This window comes from Perna viridis, chromosome 9 (genome assembly GCF_037379345.1).
Source record: "Perna viridis isolate PV_CMFRI_1.1 ecotype Kerala chromosome 9, ASM3737934v1, whole genome shotgun sequence".
NCBI lineage: Eukaryota > Metazoa > Mollusca > Bivalvia > Mytilida > Mytilidae > Perna > Perna viridis.
The window spans coordinates 21,061,070-21,076,261 of record NC_142453.1 but is presented as its reverse complement, the minus strand read 5'-3'; the positions used below and the strand labels follow the sequence as shown (position 1 = coordinate 21,076,261).

At 31.5% G+C, this 15,192-nt stretch overlaps 1 protein-coding gene across 2 annotated transcripts; it reads left to right on the top strand.

Annotated features, from left to right (window-relative positions):
- The first annotated feature begins 369 nt into the window (after nucleotides 1-369).
- LOC148607292 (transmembrane protein 134-like) lies at nucleotides 370-14,976 on the top strand. Of its 2 annotated transcripts, XM_088543919.1 has the most exons (7): nucleotides 370-599; nucleotides 4,145-4,209; nucleotides 5,697-5,777; nucleotides 8,341-8,417; nucleotides 10,011-10,055; nucleotides 10,866-10,919; nucleotides 11,781-14,976. In XM_088543919.1, exons 1-7 carry the CDS (start codon nucleotides 450-452, stop codon nucleotides 11,858-11,860), a joined length of 552 nt encoding a protein of 183 aa, XP_088400045.1. In that variant the 5' UTR covers nucleotides 370-449; the 3' UTR covers nucleotides 11,861-14,976. The 2 variants fall into 2 exon arrangements, with proteins under 2 accessions (XP_088400045.1, XP_088400046.1); XM_088543920.1 differs by lacking the exon at nucleotides 5,697-5,777 and having other exon boundaries at nucleotides 379-599; nucleotides 11,781-13,938.
- Nucleotides 14,977-15,192: the final 216 nt, after the last annotated feature.

The window sequence follows — 15,192 nt, the reverse complement described above, 5'->3', positions numbered from 1 at the left end:
CTTGTATACCATATTGTGCTTATGTAAATAAAACCGGTGTCATTCAATAATTGGCAGATTTCGTGATTCGTTTCTCTAACCTATACATTTTATTTTCTTTGTTATGTTATGTTATGTTATGTTTTGTTTTGTTTTGTTTTGTTTTGTTTTGTTTGTTTGTTTGTTTGTTTTCGTTTTTTTCTTTTAAGATTTTTTCGTTTCTTAGTTTACCAGGACATACTATTTGTCGCTTACGGTATCAATACAAATATAAGAATGCTTTCTTTCCCTTTTTATTATCAAATGATTATCGTTTTAAAATAGAAATGCAACACCTTTTCACATTTATTGATTTAAAGTCAACATATATGCAATAAAAAGATGGTCAAGAAAGACTTTGTTATTACATAGGCGACAGTAATTTGAGTCTCCAAATTGAGTGAAAAAATGTCAAAACACATACATCCAAAATGACTACTATAGAAGTCGTTGAAGATATTGATATTTCGGATGAAGATGATAAGATAAGAGTTTATGGATCAACTTCTTCTGAAAATCCATTTAAGTCGAAAAAGAAGATAAATAAGGTTGATGAATCTGAGTCTCAAACTGATATTCAGGTACAAAAATGTAACCTGAACTGGCTGAAGTCAAAATTTAGGACAATGTTTCTGTGTTTATCCTTCGTAGGATTCAGCCATCATGAACTATACTGTCTACTAACAGCTAGATGATACTCGATCTTGCTCCAAAAGATACTTGTATGTTACAAACTAATCCCTTTTGGGATTCAGTGTCCGTAGCTATTTTCTGATTTGGCCACTCCGGACACTGGGATTATTTATGAACATGTGCTGAAATGTACATTTGTGCATGTATATGTACATATACATTAAAACTGTACAATAGTAAAATAGCACATGGTTTGACAGTAAATTTATTTTCCTTTGATACCAGCTATTACATTTAACATTGTCTTTGGTACATTGTAATTGTTGATATAGCACAGAAAGAGACCTGTGTAATTATACATTTTTACTATGACTGATCACTGACTTGGTGGTACACCACTCTGTGAGCTTTCTAGTCATCTCGGCCATAGACGATTTGGCTGTAATCGTTTAAGCCATGGTTTTCAATATGCAACCAATTAAGTGTAACTGGGTATTCCAGTTATTTTTGTTGTCCACTTATTTATGATATTAGTTCCAGTGGCTAGTTGTCTCTTGAACATTTACCCGGCTGAATATTCATTTCCCTGGTTCCATCATGAAGATTGAAAGACTTAACATAAATTCCAAATGTAATAGTTTATTGGTGCTTTCTCGTGTTTCGTATAAATGACAGAGTGTTATTGTAAGCCCAAATGATCGAAGATGATGTTAATTACCTTTATAATTAAAAACAGCCCCCAAAAATATTGTCTATTGATAAAAACTTGACCAGCGTCGTCTGTATAAAATTTACCGGAACCACTTCCCCGAGACCACTTCAGTATTTATAGTCACCCGAAATATGTTCCTGCTGGGGCATCGGGTATGGTTGTGGGTATACTTTGGATAAACCGTAATTTACCCATTACCTGATTTAATTACGTGACCAGTACAAGTGAAAGTTACTTGCGACTATAAATAGACATATAATTACTTTAACTACCATGGGAAATTTTGAAAATTTAGATATGAAATAAACCAGGAAATAAATTATACCTTTCATCAGGGACTTTATTTACATGTACACCTTTTATATGTGTAAGACTCGGAAGTGCAATGGTCACGCTGATCTTCGATGGTCAACGCTGCAGTACATTGGATGTCTAACGCAAATGTGCGGAAGTGCGTTGGTATACCCCATTCAACGTCACCACTAAATTGTATGCGCATAAGCACGTAGAATGTTATAGAGAAAACTAACAAACCGAAAGGAAAGTCATGAAAGTAGCTAGTATATTGTTGCCTGTAAAAACAAACACAGCATGCATCATGGCTAATTTTGAGTGTTACATGTACAGGTAACATTACATGTATTTAAAGCAGTATCAAAACTTTAAAGATACGTTACAATACTCGAGGTTGTTTCAGAAATAAACTGTAGCCAAGGGTTCCAAATGATAGCAGATACTGAAAGTCATATTTTATGTATCATGAAAAGATTTACCGGGACAACTTTGTTATAGTATTAAAAATCTGAAAAATTCTGCTTTTTTATAAATTTGATATCATGGGTTAAGTAAGACATGTTTTCACAACAAATCATGGAGCATTTTCTATTGTAAAAAGGCGAAATATAAACTGCAATATACAAGCTCAAGGAGAGTATTAGAATGTTGAAGACACAAATTAAGTTACAGTAGACCAGACTAGCATGTTTCACTTCATATTACGTACAGTTCGTCAATCCATCAAATCTAGACCTCTGTAGCATCAATCTTTCTTTGATTACCTTAGCCACAGTGTATAGTATGACATACATGCAGAGAAAAAAGTGTCGTATTATACTACATTACATTTGTATTTGCAAATTTTACAGGTACTATCGATCAGATGCGTTTTATGTAGTACATGTACATGTAGTTCATCACTAATACAGAAGTCTTAGAGCTATCTACAAATGTTCTAGAGCTAAGCTAGTAAAAAAAATATGTTCATGTTAAAGAGTAATCGTCCTTCTAAAAGAGACTGCTTTTTTTTTTCAAATTTTCACTGGGCATAGGAAAAAAATGAAGTAAAATTATTTTGTTTTTTTTTATTTCCTTATTAGTTGGAGTATGAACGAAATGAAAGCAAAGTTTTTTCCTGATTGCTTGGATACTTATGTCATTTCTGTCGAATTTTAAGATAATTGTATAGTTATGTTACAGTGGAAGAATCTACATGATAGTCAAAACATTTCAGCGAATCACCAAAAAAAAAAAACGCACCTCCTCATAGTGGCCAACGCATTTCCCTGTTGCTATTGGCAGTCAACAATCATGTCTAACCATCGCAGTTCAGCGTGATCATAAACACACTTTGGCGTACTACCATCGTACCTCCGCGTCCCATCGCACTACGGAGTCTTACATATGTAACAAATTTTATACTGATAAAGTGCAAAATTGGTAAACAGTTGAACATGAATTTGGGGAGAATTTTTGCTGAACATTGTGGAATTGTTGAAAAAGTACATTAGAGCAATATTAACCCTGAATAAAATTTGATTTGTAAGTGGAAACCTATTTTTTTTTTATCCAAGTAGATAGTTCCCAATTATTTTCTGAAATTTTGAATGATAAGTTGGTAACATGCCCGACAATTAAAAAGAATTTGTTAGAAATCTTAAGTAAAGTTATTGGATACACCATGAAGAGTGGCATACCATTATTTCAGGTGATCAGTCACAATATGTTTCTTTCTCTACTGTACCTCAATTTTATTCAAGATTGTATAATTGTTCCACTCTTGCATGTCATTACCTATCAACACATGTACATGTATAATACTGAGCATCACATGCAAGGCAAGCAAGAGATGTTCATTGAAACCAGAATAGGTATCAGACAGGTCCACAGAAATTGGTCAGGGAAGTGAATTCAAAGTGAAAGTACCTTAGAATTTATTTAAAATTAAGACATCCAATTCAAAAACAAAGAAAAAATAGCATCATTTACAATATCTTGATTCTTTACGCTGATTTATTCTGAAAAAAGAAAAGGACAACACTTTGCCTATCCAATCATTCCCCTTGCAGCTTTTTTTAATGATTTTACAAATGTAAGTAGAACATATAAGTGTGATGCTTGGATGTAACTCTTATTATACTTGTACCTGTACATTAGCACTAAAGGCAGTGCAAGTAAGTAAACAACAGCAACCAATCAGCACATTTCTTTGTATTGCAGTCAGTTCTCTTCATGCTCATAGCTATTTGTACTTTGACAGAATGTACGTTTACATGTAAGTACATTGTACATATAGCAAGACTGAGAGAAATTTGATATAATGCAAAGACTGAAAATCAGTTACTTTGCTCCAAGTCCTAATGAAGCCTTGTGTTAGGGGTATTCTTTATATGTGAGCTTGTCACAATACATGTACATACATATGTACATGTATACATATACTTACATGTATAGTTATGCACGTAAAGTGTATATAACCAGTATAACAATAAACATTTTTTTTAGTTTGATGATGATGCACAGACACAGTCACTTATATCAAGTTCAGCCTCTTCTTCCAATAGGACTAGGTAAACAAAGTAAATTTAGCTTTTATTGCCATTTAGGCCCCAAGACTCCTGTTTCCTGCTACCTGAGCAAGATAAAAAATAGGGTAGGAAAATTATTTTATTTTTCAAAAACATTTTACATTGAGTTAATGGGGAAACAATTCAGGCATTATAGTTCTTGAGCCAAAATGGCCATAAAATGTTTACGGTAGGCACAAAAAACTAGGTTAGGTGCATCTAGGGTAGCAGGAAGCAGACATATTATTTTTTTTGGCCTTATATAATGTATGATCCAAGGTATAAATGTTATTGCTCACAAAGGACACTACATTTGTATGTGTACTTTTTTTATTGTCTCCAAAGTATCTAAAGTTGCTTCACTCAAGGGTTTTTTACATCATAACTTGAATATACATGTATTTGAAGTCTGAAACATTGAGTTGAAAAATTCAATAAACATTTCTTCTTAGTCTATAAATTGGCAATGATGATAAAGATTACATGTAACTTGTACATTTAGAATTTTTGGGGTTCATTCACATGCATAAGGGAGAAAATAAACTTTCTTTTCTGTAGGATCAGAACTTTGTTCCAAACAGCCTAATACCAAGTCAATTCTGTCTACTCTCAAAATATTTGTCAGTCATAAACACAAACTTTTTGAACTACACTGGTGTCATAAAGCTACTTTTAAATAAACAGGAAAGTTCTAGTTTGTTATTGTTTGAAGTACATGTCATGTACACCACTGTCATATAAGGCCTAGTAAACTTTAGTGGTATATTTTCATCCAATCTTCACTAAAATATTGGGTGGATGGGATGATTTTATTTTTATTTTTTACTAGACATTTGCTATCATAATTTTAGCTATTTGAATACAAAAAATACCAGATTTATATATTGTAAATTTTTGTATGCTGTACACGTGTTTCAAGGAGTAACCTCTCATCTGCAGCATTAAAATCAATTATATAGGAAGATCATTATCAAAATATTAGTTGTATACAAGAAGTACCCAAAACCAAAATTATCAAAAGAGGAAGCTAAATCCATTACCGAGAGGTTCTGTCATATGCAATACAAGGAGTGAAGCCTCAGTGTTTTATGTATTTTTAAAATTGGAATACTGCAAGATTTCATAAATACGGTAGATAAAATATGATATAATTCAGAGTCAGACAAGTCACTGATGCTGATCACATCAATATTTCAGTTCTCATGATCCAATATTTATAAAAATTATACCTTTGTCACTGGCAATTTGTAAGAATATAATTATATTAATGTCATATACTTATAGTAGAGAAAGTTTTTTAGGGTTTCCATATACATATATTTATATTTTACCAATTTTATTATGGCAGGTCTCTCTTTTAATTTTAAATAGACTTGTCACTTCATTTTTCTTTCCACAAGGCTTTTCACTATACATCTGATTTGGGAAAATGTGACTCCCTTGCAACCTTATATTCCATGTTTTTCTTTCCTCCTATGGTTATGGTATAGTAAAAGATCAGGTTCAAACCTTACGGTTGGTAATTCTGATGCTGATATAAGTGTACGTACCTCCCGATCCTGGCCGTATAGGTAAGGTCTGTGTTATGAATTATGACCCGCATGCAAGTTGTTATTTTTTGTTTTTTTTTGTTTTTTTTGTTTTTTGTCATATGAAAAATATATATCCTATCAATGCACTCAGTAGCTCTTTACATGGATGTTATAGTGGGAAGTACATACATGTTTTTACATTTTTTTTTACAGTTTGGTTTTAAATTTGCTTATTTTTATATACAGAGTGGCACTTCTCTACCATTGAAAAAAAATAAAGGTGTCATTGTTTGAAGAAAAGATGGCATATATTTTTCATAGACATGGTTTTAAAATCTGAATATATTTAGTTGCTTTTAAATTTCTGTTATTATAAACAAATGTAGATGTGCCAGTGGTGTATTTACAGGTCTCTGATGTATTCCAGTGATCAGGATTAAAATTTTGAGAATGGGCTATCTTTATTGATCTTCAGAATTTCTATTTGTTATTTTTTAACACTCTTTGAAAAAAATCTGATTTTATGGGACATTTTCAGCTGGAATGTGATAAAAAGCACAGGCCCCCTCTAATCCTGATCACTGATATTCAGCTTTGTTGTACTACAAGTGTATGGATATTGCACTTTTATAGTACAGCTGAGCTTGCAAAGCTTTTATTGAAACATTGCCTCTTGCTTTCAGCATGATCAAGATACATTATAATTGCCTGGTTTCAAAGAGTAATCAAGGGAACCAAGGTTATAACGGTAATCAAAAGAATGTAATACAGGGAGAAAGACCAGACATGGAAAACACACATGCACAACAAAGAACATAAAGTAACTAAAATCATACATACAAAGTAACAAAAGGAAATGAGCAACTCGGACTAAAACTGGGAGCATGGACCAAGCGCACCGGTAGGGTAAGCATCCTTCAAAGGAAGATGCTGGATCATTCTGATTAGTTCAGGAAAAATGACCAATGAACAGGGCCTAATATTCAATATCGATGAGAAGGAGAAGTTTTAGTAAATTTCAATGTATGTTGAAAAATAACAATATTGACATTTTTGTCTTTGTAATTTACAAATGTATTACAAAAACTTTACTCTATCAAAGACAAATGGAAGAAGTGAGCACAAAAAAGAAAAGTTTTCTCCATTAGGTTAGGCTTGGAATGAATAGCCATTTTAAAAGGTTGAACAAAAGATACTTACATGTACATGTACTTAGAATTTAGCAACAGTTATACAGATGTAAGTAGTAGGCCCTTTCCTGTAGAAAATTCATCGGATCAATGAATATTATACCCCCATTCTTTACTGCAATCACATAGTCCGTCCATAGCCACGGTAGATAACACTTTTCTGTAAAAGATTTCTATTTTTAGCTTCCAGTGATTCTGTTACCCTTTTATTGCAGCCGCATATCGGCTCTTTCTACTGGAGACTTTTCCCAAAATGTTAAAAAATATTTTTCCCAAAGGGAGGAAAATTCCCAATTCCCAGGTAAAGAAGCCAGTGAAATGTTCCTTGAGAAGTGATTTCTTGATCCGGTACTTTGTTCACTTCTGGGGAATGTTTTTTTTTTTCGGCAAGTCGTAATCTTATGAGTATAGGGAGTTCATACATTGTATTTGTCAGTTTGGTATCAGTTTTTAATTCAGGATTGGCATATGACATGATTCTGTCTGGACCTGTACCATATTTTCCCAATGTGTTGAAAATACGGCAAAAATCTCCCAAAAATAAAGTGCTGGGGCTGCTTTTTAAAACAAGGAACAAAATCACTGGCTTCTATTGGAGGGATTGCTTTTGATATTTGGTGTAATGCTTCTGCATGAAGACTTGTGCCATATCTGCCCTTTCCAGGTTTCTTGCTGATACCAATTTCCTGTTTACCCATACAACTTAATTTGACAGATATGGTTGAATGAGGTATTCTTGGCATGACATAGTCATGATAATGTGCAGCATCTAGTTTGCTTAAATGTACTGTTATAGAAATGCTTTAAATTTTAGTACTCTTTCTACACATTGTCAGTATTTGCTATGTTTTTCTATGCATGGAATGAAAGAGCTTTTTAGTGCAGGCTCTGGCTGTACGAGGAATGATATTCTTAAAGCACAGTTCCTTAGGCCTTATCAATTTGTACTGCTATAGTAATGATCACATAGATCAGTCAAGCATCAATTTCAGATTATTCATCAATTCGTCAAACTAATCAGTTAAATCGGTAATTGCTTGATTTTACATCACTTTATTGTTAATTGGTTTAAATATTTTTCAAAATAACCATACCGGTTTGATTTTTTTCCGAGTTTTACAGAAATCTAAATAAGTACTATAATATGAATTTAGAAATAAGTTTGAGTTACTTCCCTTGTATATTAGTACAGTAACCCAGTATAATTTGCCATTGTCATGTTTGTGAATGAAATGTGAAATTAATACATTGAATTTGAAGTAAAGTCTGGATCTAAAATAAATTTGAAATAAGGATCAATTTATCATTTCTCTTTTGCATTTTGTGATAAGATCATTAGCCACTCATTTGTAATTGATCAGACTACATGTACATGTAAGAGAATGTTAAACTGATATTATTGTTTCTTTCAGATGGTGGCAGCATCCAAAGGTTCGTGAAAACTGCCGAGTTGTGATAGGAGCCTTTGTTTTAACTGTGATAGGTTTAGGTAAGAAATGAAAAGGATATTTAATGTTTTTTTCAGTATCAGCACTTGCAGTGACAAATGCTGCGGGAAGCTCCCAAGAGCCTTTTTATAATCTAAAATCTGTTTATTTTTATTTGTGCACAATTTAGGCAAAAATGAGCAAATGATAGTCTGCAATCCCACCTCTTTTATAAATTTTAAAATTGGAACCCCCTCCCCCTTATTGGATGAATTTCCTAATCTGATACATGCATGTTACATGGTAATATTTTTCCTTTTTTCCATTTAATCATAGTTGCTATATAATGCCTCAATGTATGACATACATACATAAATTAATGGCTGAAAATTCATGTATAATTCAGATATTTGAAAAAATTAATAAACAAATTTATGTTTAAAGGTACTATCAATTAGTAGTCCTGAAAAACAAATACATTTCGTAGGCAATTGTACTGTTGCATTTTGCAACACTTTAGATATTTCCCACTGCTATCAAGACTGTCTGAAAGTAGTTTTGTTTAGAAAGCAATATGAACTCTTTAAAATATTATTTTGGCAAAACGTCAAAAATGCTGTGTTCTGTCAGTAAGCATTGTGCTATTTTGCAAAGAATAAACAAGGGAACCTAGGTTATAGCGGTAAGAGTGTAATCCAGGGACAAAGTTCAAACATGGAAAACAGACATACACAACAAAGAATATTAAGTAACTTAAATCATACACACAAAGTAACAAAAGGAAATGAGCAACTCGGACTCCACTATAAACTTGGAGCATGTGCCCCGGTAGGATAAGCTTTTATAGACAGACCCACCAAGTTGCTCATAATTAGTCAAGTCAGGGGTAGATGAAATCATGGATCATTTACTGACAGGTACATGAATATACACTCTTACAATGTACCATGCTAAAAATACTTCTCAGTGTTTGTGAAAGGAACAAGCTATAGACTCTTGTAAGGTCATATTACCGCAGCGGCTTCCAGGGCTTCATTTTTTCCTGAAGTACAGCATGTAAAGTTGTTTGATCCCTTGCTGATTCACACTAAAAAACTTTTGTAATTGGTAGTTGCTGCTTTTCTGCTATGTATGCAGTATGAAGAAAACAGAGTAACAATTGGTTTCTTGGAGTCTGAAATGTGTGTCCCAAGTGGGATGACAAACCAACCTTGTGGGCTGTTGCTTCTGTGAGCTAGCACTATAAAGATCCGGGTTTAAGTAAATCGAACTATAAAAATTGAACAAAGCAGGGTCTGGTCATTTTGTTAAGTTTTTTTGTCTTGAAATGCATGAAATATCTGCCATAGGATGTTAAAGCATAACTAATCAATCAATCTTGTTAGTTCTCGGGATTTTTTGGTTTTTTTTAGCTCTAATTTTCATCTCATGGTTTTTTTAACTTCTGACTACAAGACTTCAGACATCAGTAGAAGATCTCACAAATATTTGTATCAGTAAATGTAAAATTGATCATAAGTTATGAAGCCATGATAAAAATAGCTTTCTGATGACATTTCTTATGATCATTTTTACACTTTTGACTCTTTGTGAATGGACTATAGATGCTTTTGTCCATTATAATTTGAAAATATCAACACTCTTCTTTTTTTCAGTTTTACTGATTACTGGTATTGCAATTATGATATCACCTGCAAGAGGTAAGAGTTATTGCCCTTTGATGGAAATGAGTACAGTTGTATTACAAGCTTTTTAGTTGTTACAAGTTTCATGATACTGTAAGCAATCAATATACTTTTGAATGGCATAGGGTATTTTTCAAGCCAAAAATAAAGGTCCTTTCACACACAGTATTTACACCCCTGCAAACAAAGTTTGGTGCATCTATAGATTGCACCCTCTCTGTCTGTCCTTTTTTTCAACTTTATTTTGTGAAATTCAGTACTTGTGTAACTGAAAACTAGATAAGCTCTTCAAAACAAAATGATACATAGTGATGACTTATTTTGATGGATATCTTCAGCATACACCAAACACCATAAACGTATCAAGTAGACTTATCGACATTTGTACAGATGATATAATAACATGGTGTTGCTAAGATAAACAAGCATTTCACTAGTATACAAACCCCTTTAAAAGATAATTTGGACAACATTTCTGAACTTCTGTTACCCGTTTCTTCACGCCTATATATTTTGATTGTGCAAGTGCACTTAAGTAGCACTTCAGCTAAGAATAATGCAAAATGTGATTCATTGGTAAAAAAATTGGTAAATGACACTCAAATACAATAGAATCTATTGGATTTTCAATGTTGATTATCTCTTAAGAACAGGCAGATTTGAAGAATAATTACACATTTCATAGTATAGACCCATAGAACAACTTAGTTACAAATATAAAAATATGTAGCCGTTGGGGTGTATCACATTTTTGCAGATTTGATTCTTACAAAGGCAGCTACTTAATCATTAATTCATATATTTTTTTTCTTATTTATGTATTAGGTTGGCATAGTTTGGTGTTTTTTATTGGTGGATCATTGTTTATAATTCCCGGATGTAAGTATTGGTTTAGACTTCCAGTATACAAACAAAGAATGATGGGAAATGTTTTTTTTTTTAATGAATAATGATAAGAGGATAAGTTGTTGAATATTAATTTAAAATTAATTGCAATAATGTTTGTTCATGTGTTTTTTTCATAGTGTTTGATATTTTTAGAAACAACTGCAAAGATATTGTTGTCATACAATTGTGTTGACATGTAGTCTGTACTGGTAGACATTTTGTTTCTATACTGTACTTTGAGAAAAGTGAATTGATCTTCAAGTATCAGAATTATATTATATGGTCCCATGTGCAACAAAAGAAAGTTTTTGGAATGGTTTAGGGGTTTATCACTTGAATGGTTTGAGAATTAAGGACCAAACCAAGCACTTTCTAATACTTTGTAAAATTTGCTTATTTCTGGTACAGTTTAATAGAAAAACTCCAATCATTTTTTCCAGCACTTCAGGGAAGCCTGAGGGCTGAAAAATTTCTGGCCTTAAATTTAATATATCTTTTCCTCAAAACGCATGTTTTATGGCCTCTCCATTAGATGTTAGGACAATACGTTTTACCATTTTTATATATGTATGTTCCGTAGTTTTTTTCAATTAAAACTTAAAAGCCATTCATTGGATTCATTTGAAATTTGAATATGTGGCTATTGTTGCCTTCATAATGACATTTACTGTCTGTTTAAAAGACACAGTATCTTATCATGCAGTCTACATGTCTTCATATCCACTGAAATTTCATCCAGTAACTCAATTGTCATTGAAGGAATATCTTTCAGTTATTTTATTCATTTCAGAATTGAAATAAAGCTTCAATTACTGGTTATTTCTTTATAAATAATTATATAATCTATTCCAGTGTACCATGTAATATACATCTACTTAGCGGCATCAGGACGTAACGGCTATACATTCCACAATATATCTGTCTTTAGCTGACCTGTAGCTCAAACGAATCTCTGCGTGTGTACAGGGTACTTGGAAATCCAGAGTGCTGATGAAACCTCATTTGTGTGTTCAGTTATTCAACATAAATTAGTGGAATTTTTTGTTGCAAATTAACAAGTAATAATTTTTCGTTTTACTGTATATATATTTCTGAATTTTACTTGACGGCCATAAAATATAGTAGGTTTCAAATGTTTTTGTTTGATAGATCTGATGTTTATGTTTGAAGATGATAGTTACTATGTATTATAATGCACTTGTACAATCTACGAGGTTAAGTGATTTTTTATTCTCTTTTAAATGAAATGTTGTGATTACCTCTAAGTGCTCCCTTTCTTAGTTTGCCTTATCATGCTTTTGAGTACTGGTCCATGTAAAATTCAGGTACTGCCTGTTGTACAGTTGATTCATTGAGTAAAACAAAAAAAAACACTGACCTAATGACAATTTTTCAATCCACATATGATATTTGTTCCTGTAAATATGGTCCTTTCTATATTCAAAATCTGTTTTTTTTATTTATTTTTTTTTTGGAAAGCCATACATTCATCTCCCACTAAAATAAATACTGTGAGGAATAATAAATGATGTATAATGCCAATGTTATACACAATCTATTTTTCACCTCGAAAGTGACAAACTAAGACTAGTTAAGTGGTCTGAAACTGTTTCTGGATTTGAAATAATGGTGAAATCAGTGGGTTTTGACATGCACAGATCACTTCCTGTCTGCTTTTTATTAAGATCCTTAACTGTGAATATTGTAACGTAAAATTTTATTTGATAACACTGTAAATTTCAGGGTGTTTAATCCAGAATTGACTGCCTCATTTTTTTTATACTTATGCAGAGGTTATTTGTAATAAATATATTTGTCACAGATATTTCGAGAGTTGTTTAAGATTGAATATACTGTGAAAGTAGTTTTGTTCCTGGGTTGCAAATTTTTGTGGTTTTCATGGGTAGCTCAAACCACGAAATTTGGTACCGAAGGAGTAGTAGATTCTCATTGATGTGTACACTGAAAACTTCAAAACCACAAATTCAATAATCCACAAACTTATGTTTCTTCCCTGATCCACAGAAACTGGTATTCACAAATTAAAGTACTTTCACAATAACTGAATTCTTTCAAATCTCCATTATCTGGCTTTGTTTAAATGTCACCAGTTAGCCCAATTTGCCACCTTCAAATTCACATTTTATGAGTTTTCAAATATATTCCTGTTTTTTTCCTTTGTATCATTCAGTGTAAAGCTTTATAAATTTACCTATCGCATTGACAAGTCATATTCAAAACAAAAATCTAGGCTTTTCTAAAGCTCAAAAATGCTTCTACATTTGTAATTGGACTTTGGTGCTAGTTTATTTATATTATTATTATTCATAGCGTATGTTTACCTTTATCTATATTTGTCATGGTTATGAAACTTTGAAAGGGAGATAATTTAACAAACACTTCAATTTAATTAAAACATAAATTTATTTAAAGAGGTTTTTTTCAATGAAATTTTCACTATTCCTTTATTTCAAAATAAGCATTATATTTTGGGTTGTTCATTTATTAGGCATTTTTAACGTTACTTTAACTTTGTTTGCATTGAAGAAGTAAAATGTTTTTTTTTGTTGTTTTTTTTTCTGAACAAGAACAATTTATTACATCTATTATACTCAAAATATTTTAATCTAATTTTTCTTTGTAAATGTATTTTTTTATGTGATGCAACAGTTACTGAGCACTTGTTTTGTTTTTTGCTATCAGTCTTTCTAATACTTTGTTTTTTATGTTTTCTTTTTGCCATTTTAATTACTGCAGAGATTAAAATAAAAATTGACAAGAAGGAAAAAATTTTTCAGTACATGTTAGCTTCCTTTTGAGATAGTACTTTAATTAAGTGTCAGTCCCTGTAAGAATCAGGCAGTAGTTGAAACATGGTATACAAAAAACCGTCATTTTGGTAGTGTAATTTTACTATTTGCACCATCAGAATCAAGGAAAACAGACAAGATTTTCCATATCATGCTGGACCATTTAGTTACAATTTAATTAAAAAAAAAATGAAAAAAAATGAACATTTCAATGGCAGATAACTCTGTCAAAAGCCTTATTTTTCTAAGATTCTTTTGAAAAATTTCTGAACAAAGCCAATGATGCAGAGATCAAATAATGGTCTTTTGAAATAGTGAAAGCATCCTTGAGTGATATTTTATTGTCAGATTGGTTTGGTTTTAACATGCATGTTTCTGATTTTTCCCATTTTGCCTGGTTCTTACAAACATTTACACTTAATACTCAATGGAAAAAATTATTAAAGTATTTTTTTTTTTTTATTTTCAAATTGTACTTTGTGAAAATGAATTTTATATTGAAAAACCTTTGTACTTGTATTAAATTGGCAACTTAAAAATATTGATATTTACAGTTATGGAATAATCATTCTAAAATGTTGTTTCATTCTCTTTTTTTTCTGACAAGAAAAGTTATTGCTTCTAGTTATACTCAGTAATTGCAAAAATCTAAAATTAAAACCTGATGTACGTAACCCATTACCACTTCAAGAAACATTGTCAACAATGGCTGTCAATGGGAGATATTTATTCTTGGCTTCCCCAAATCAACAGACATAAATTATTTGCTGGACTAAATAGTTTTACAGTACTTATAATCTTGGTTTAGTCTCCTGTACAATAAAACATCATGAATTTTCAATAAATTAAAAGTTGTTAATTCTTTCAAAGGGAGGTAACAAAGAACTTTAGAGCTGGAAAGGTAATAACGGTGTAAATATCATTTGAACTTGGGAATTTTTTTTCAAAATAAGCTTTGCGAGCTCATTTGTTGAGAATATTCATGTATTAGGCATTATTATTAATGTATACATTTTCATTTCATTTTTGATTACATATTTACTGTGGAGTTTAGTTTATACATTTTCTTCTCAACACTTATTAAATTATACTCAGTTCTAGTTCAATCATATTTTGATGTACATACATATGAACATTTGAACACATGAGGTTTTTTTACTGTGTGTACTTTTCATTTTTTTCTTTGTGTTCTCATTGAATGATAGTCATCCCAGTCCCAATAAAAAATCTTCATAAAATTATTCTTATGACCAGTTATTGAAAATTTCCTGTGAGAAAAATTTTAAAAAAATCAAAATATAATAGTAATTAAATGATTAATTATTGAAGGTACAAACATACAGTTTGTACTACAGACACAATGAAAAGAAAGTTAACTTCTAAATCGCACTGTTGAATATAAGTGACAAAAATATATAGTAAAAACTGTCTAAAGCTAACCCTCAAATATAATT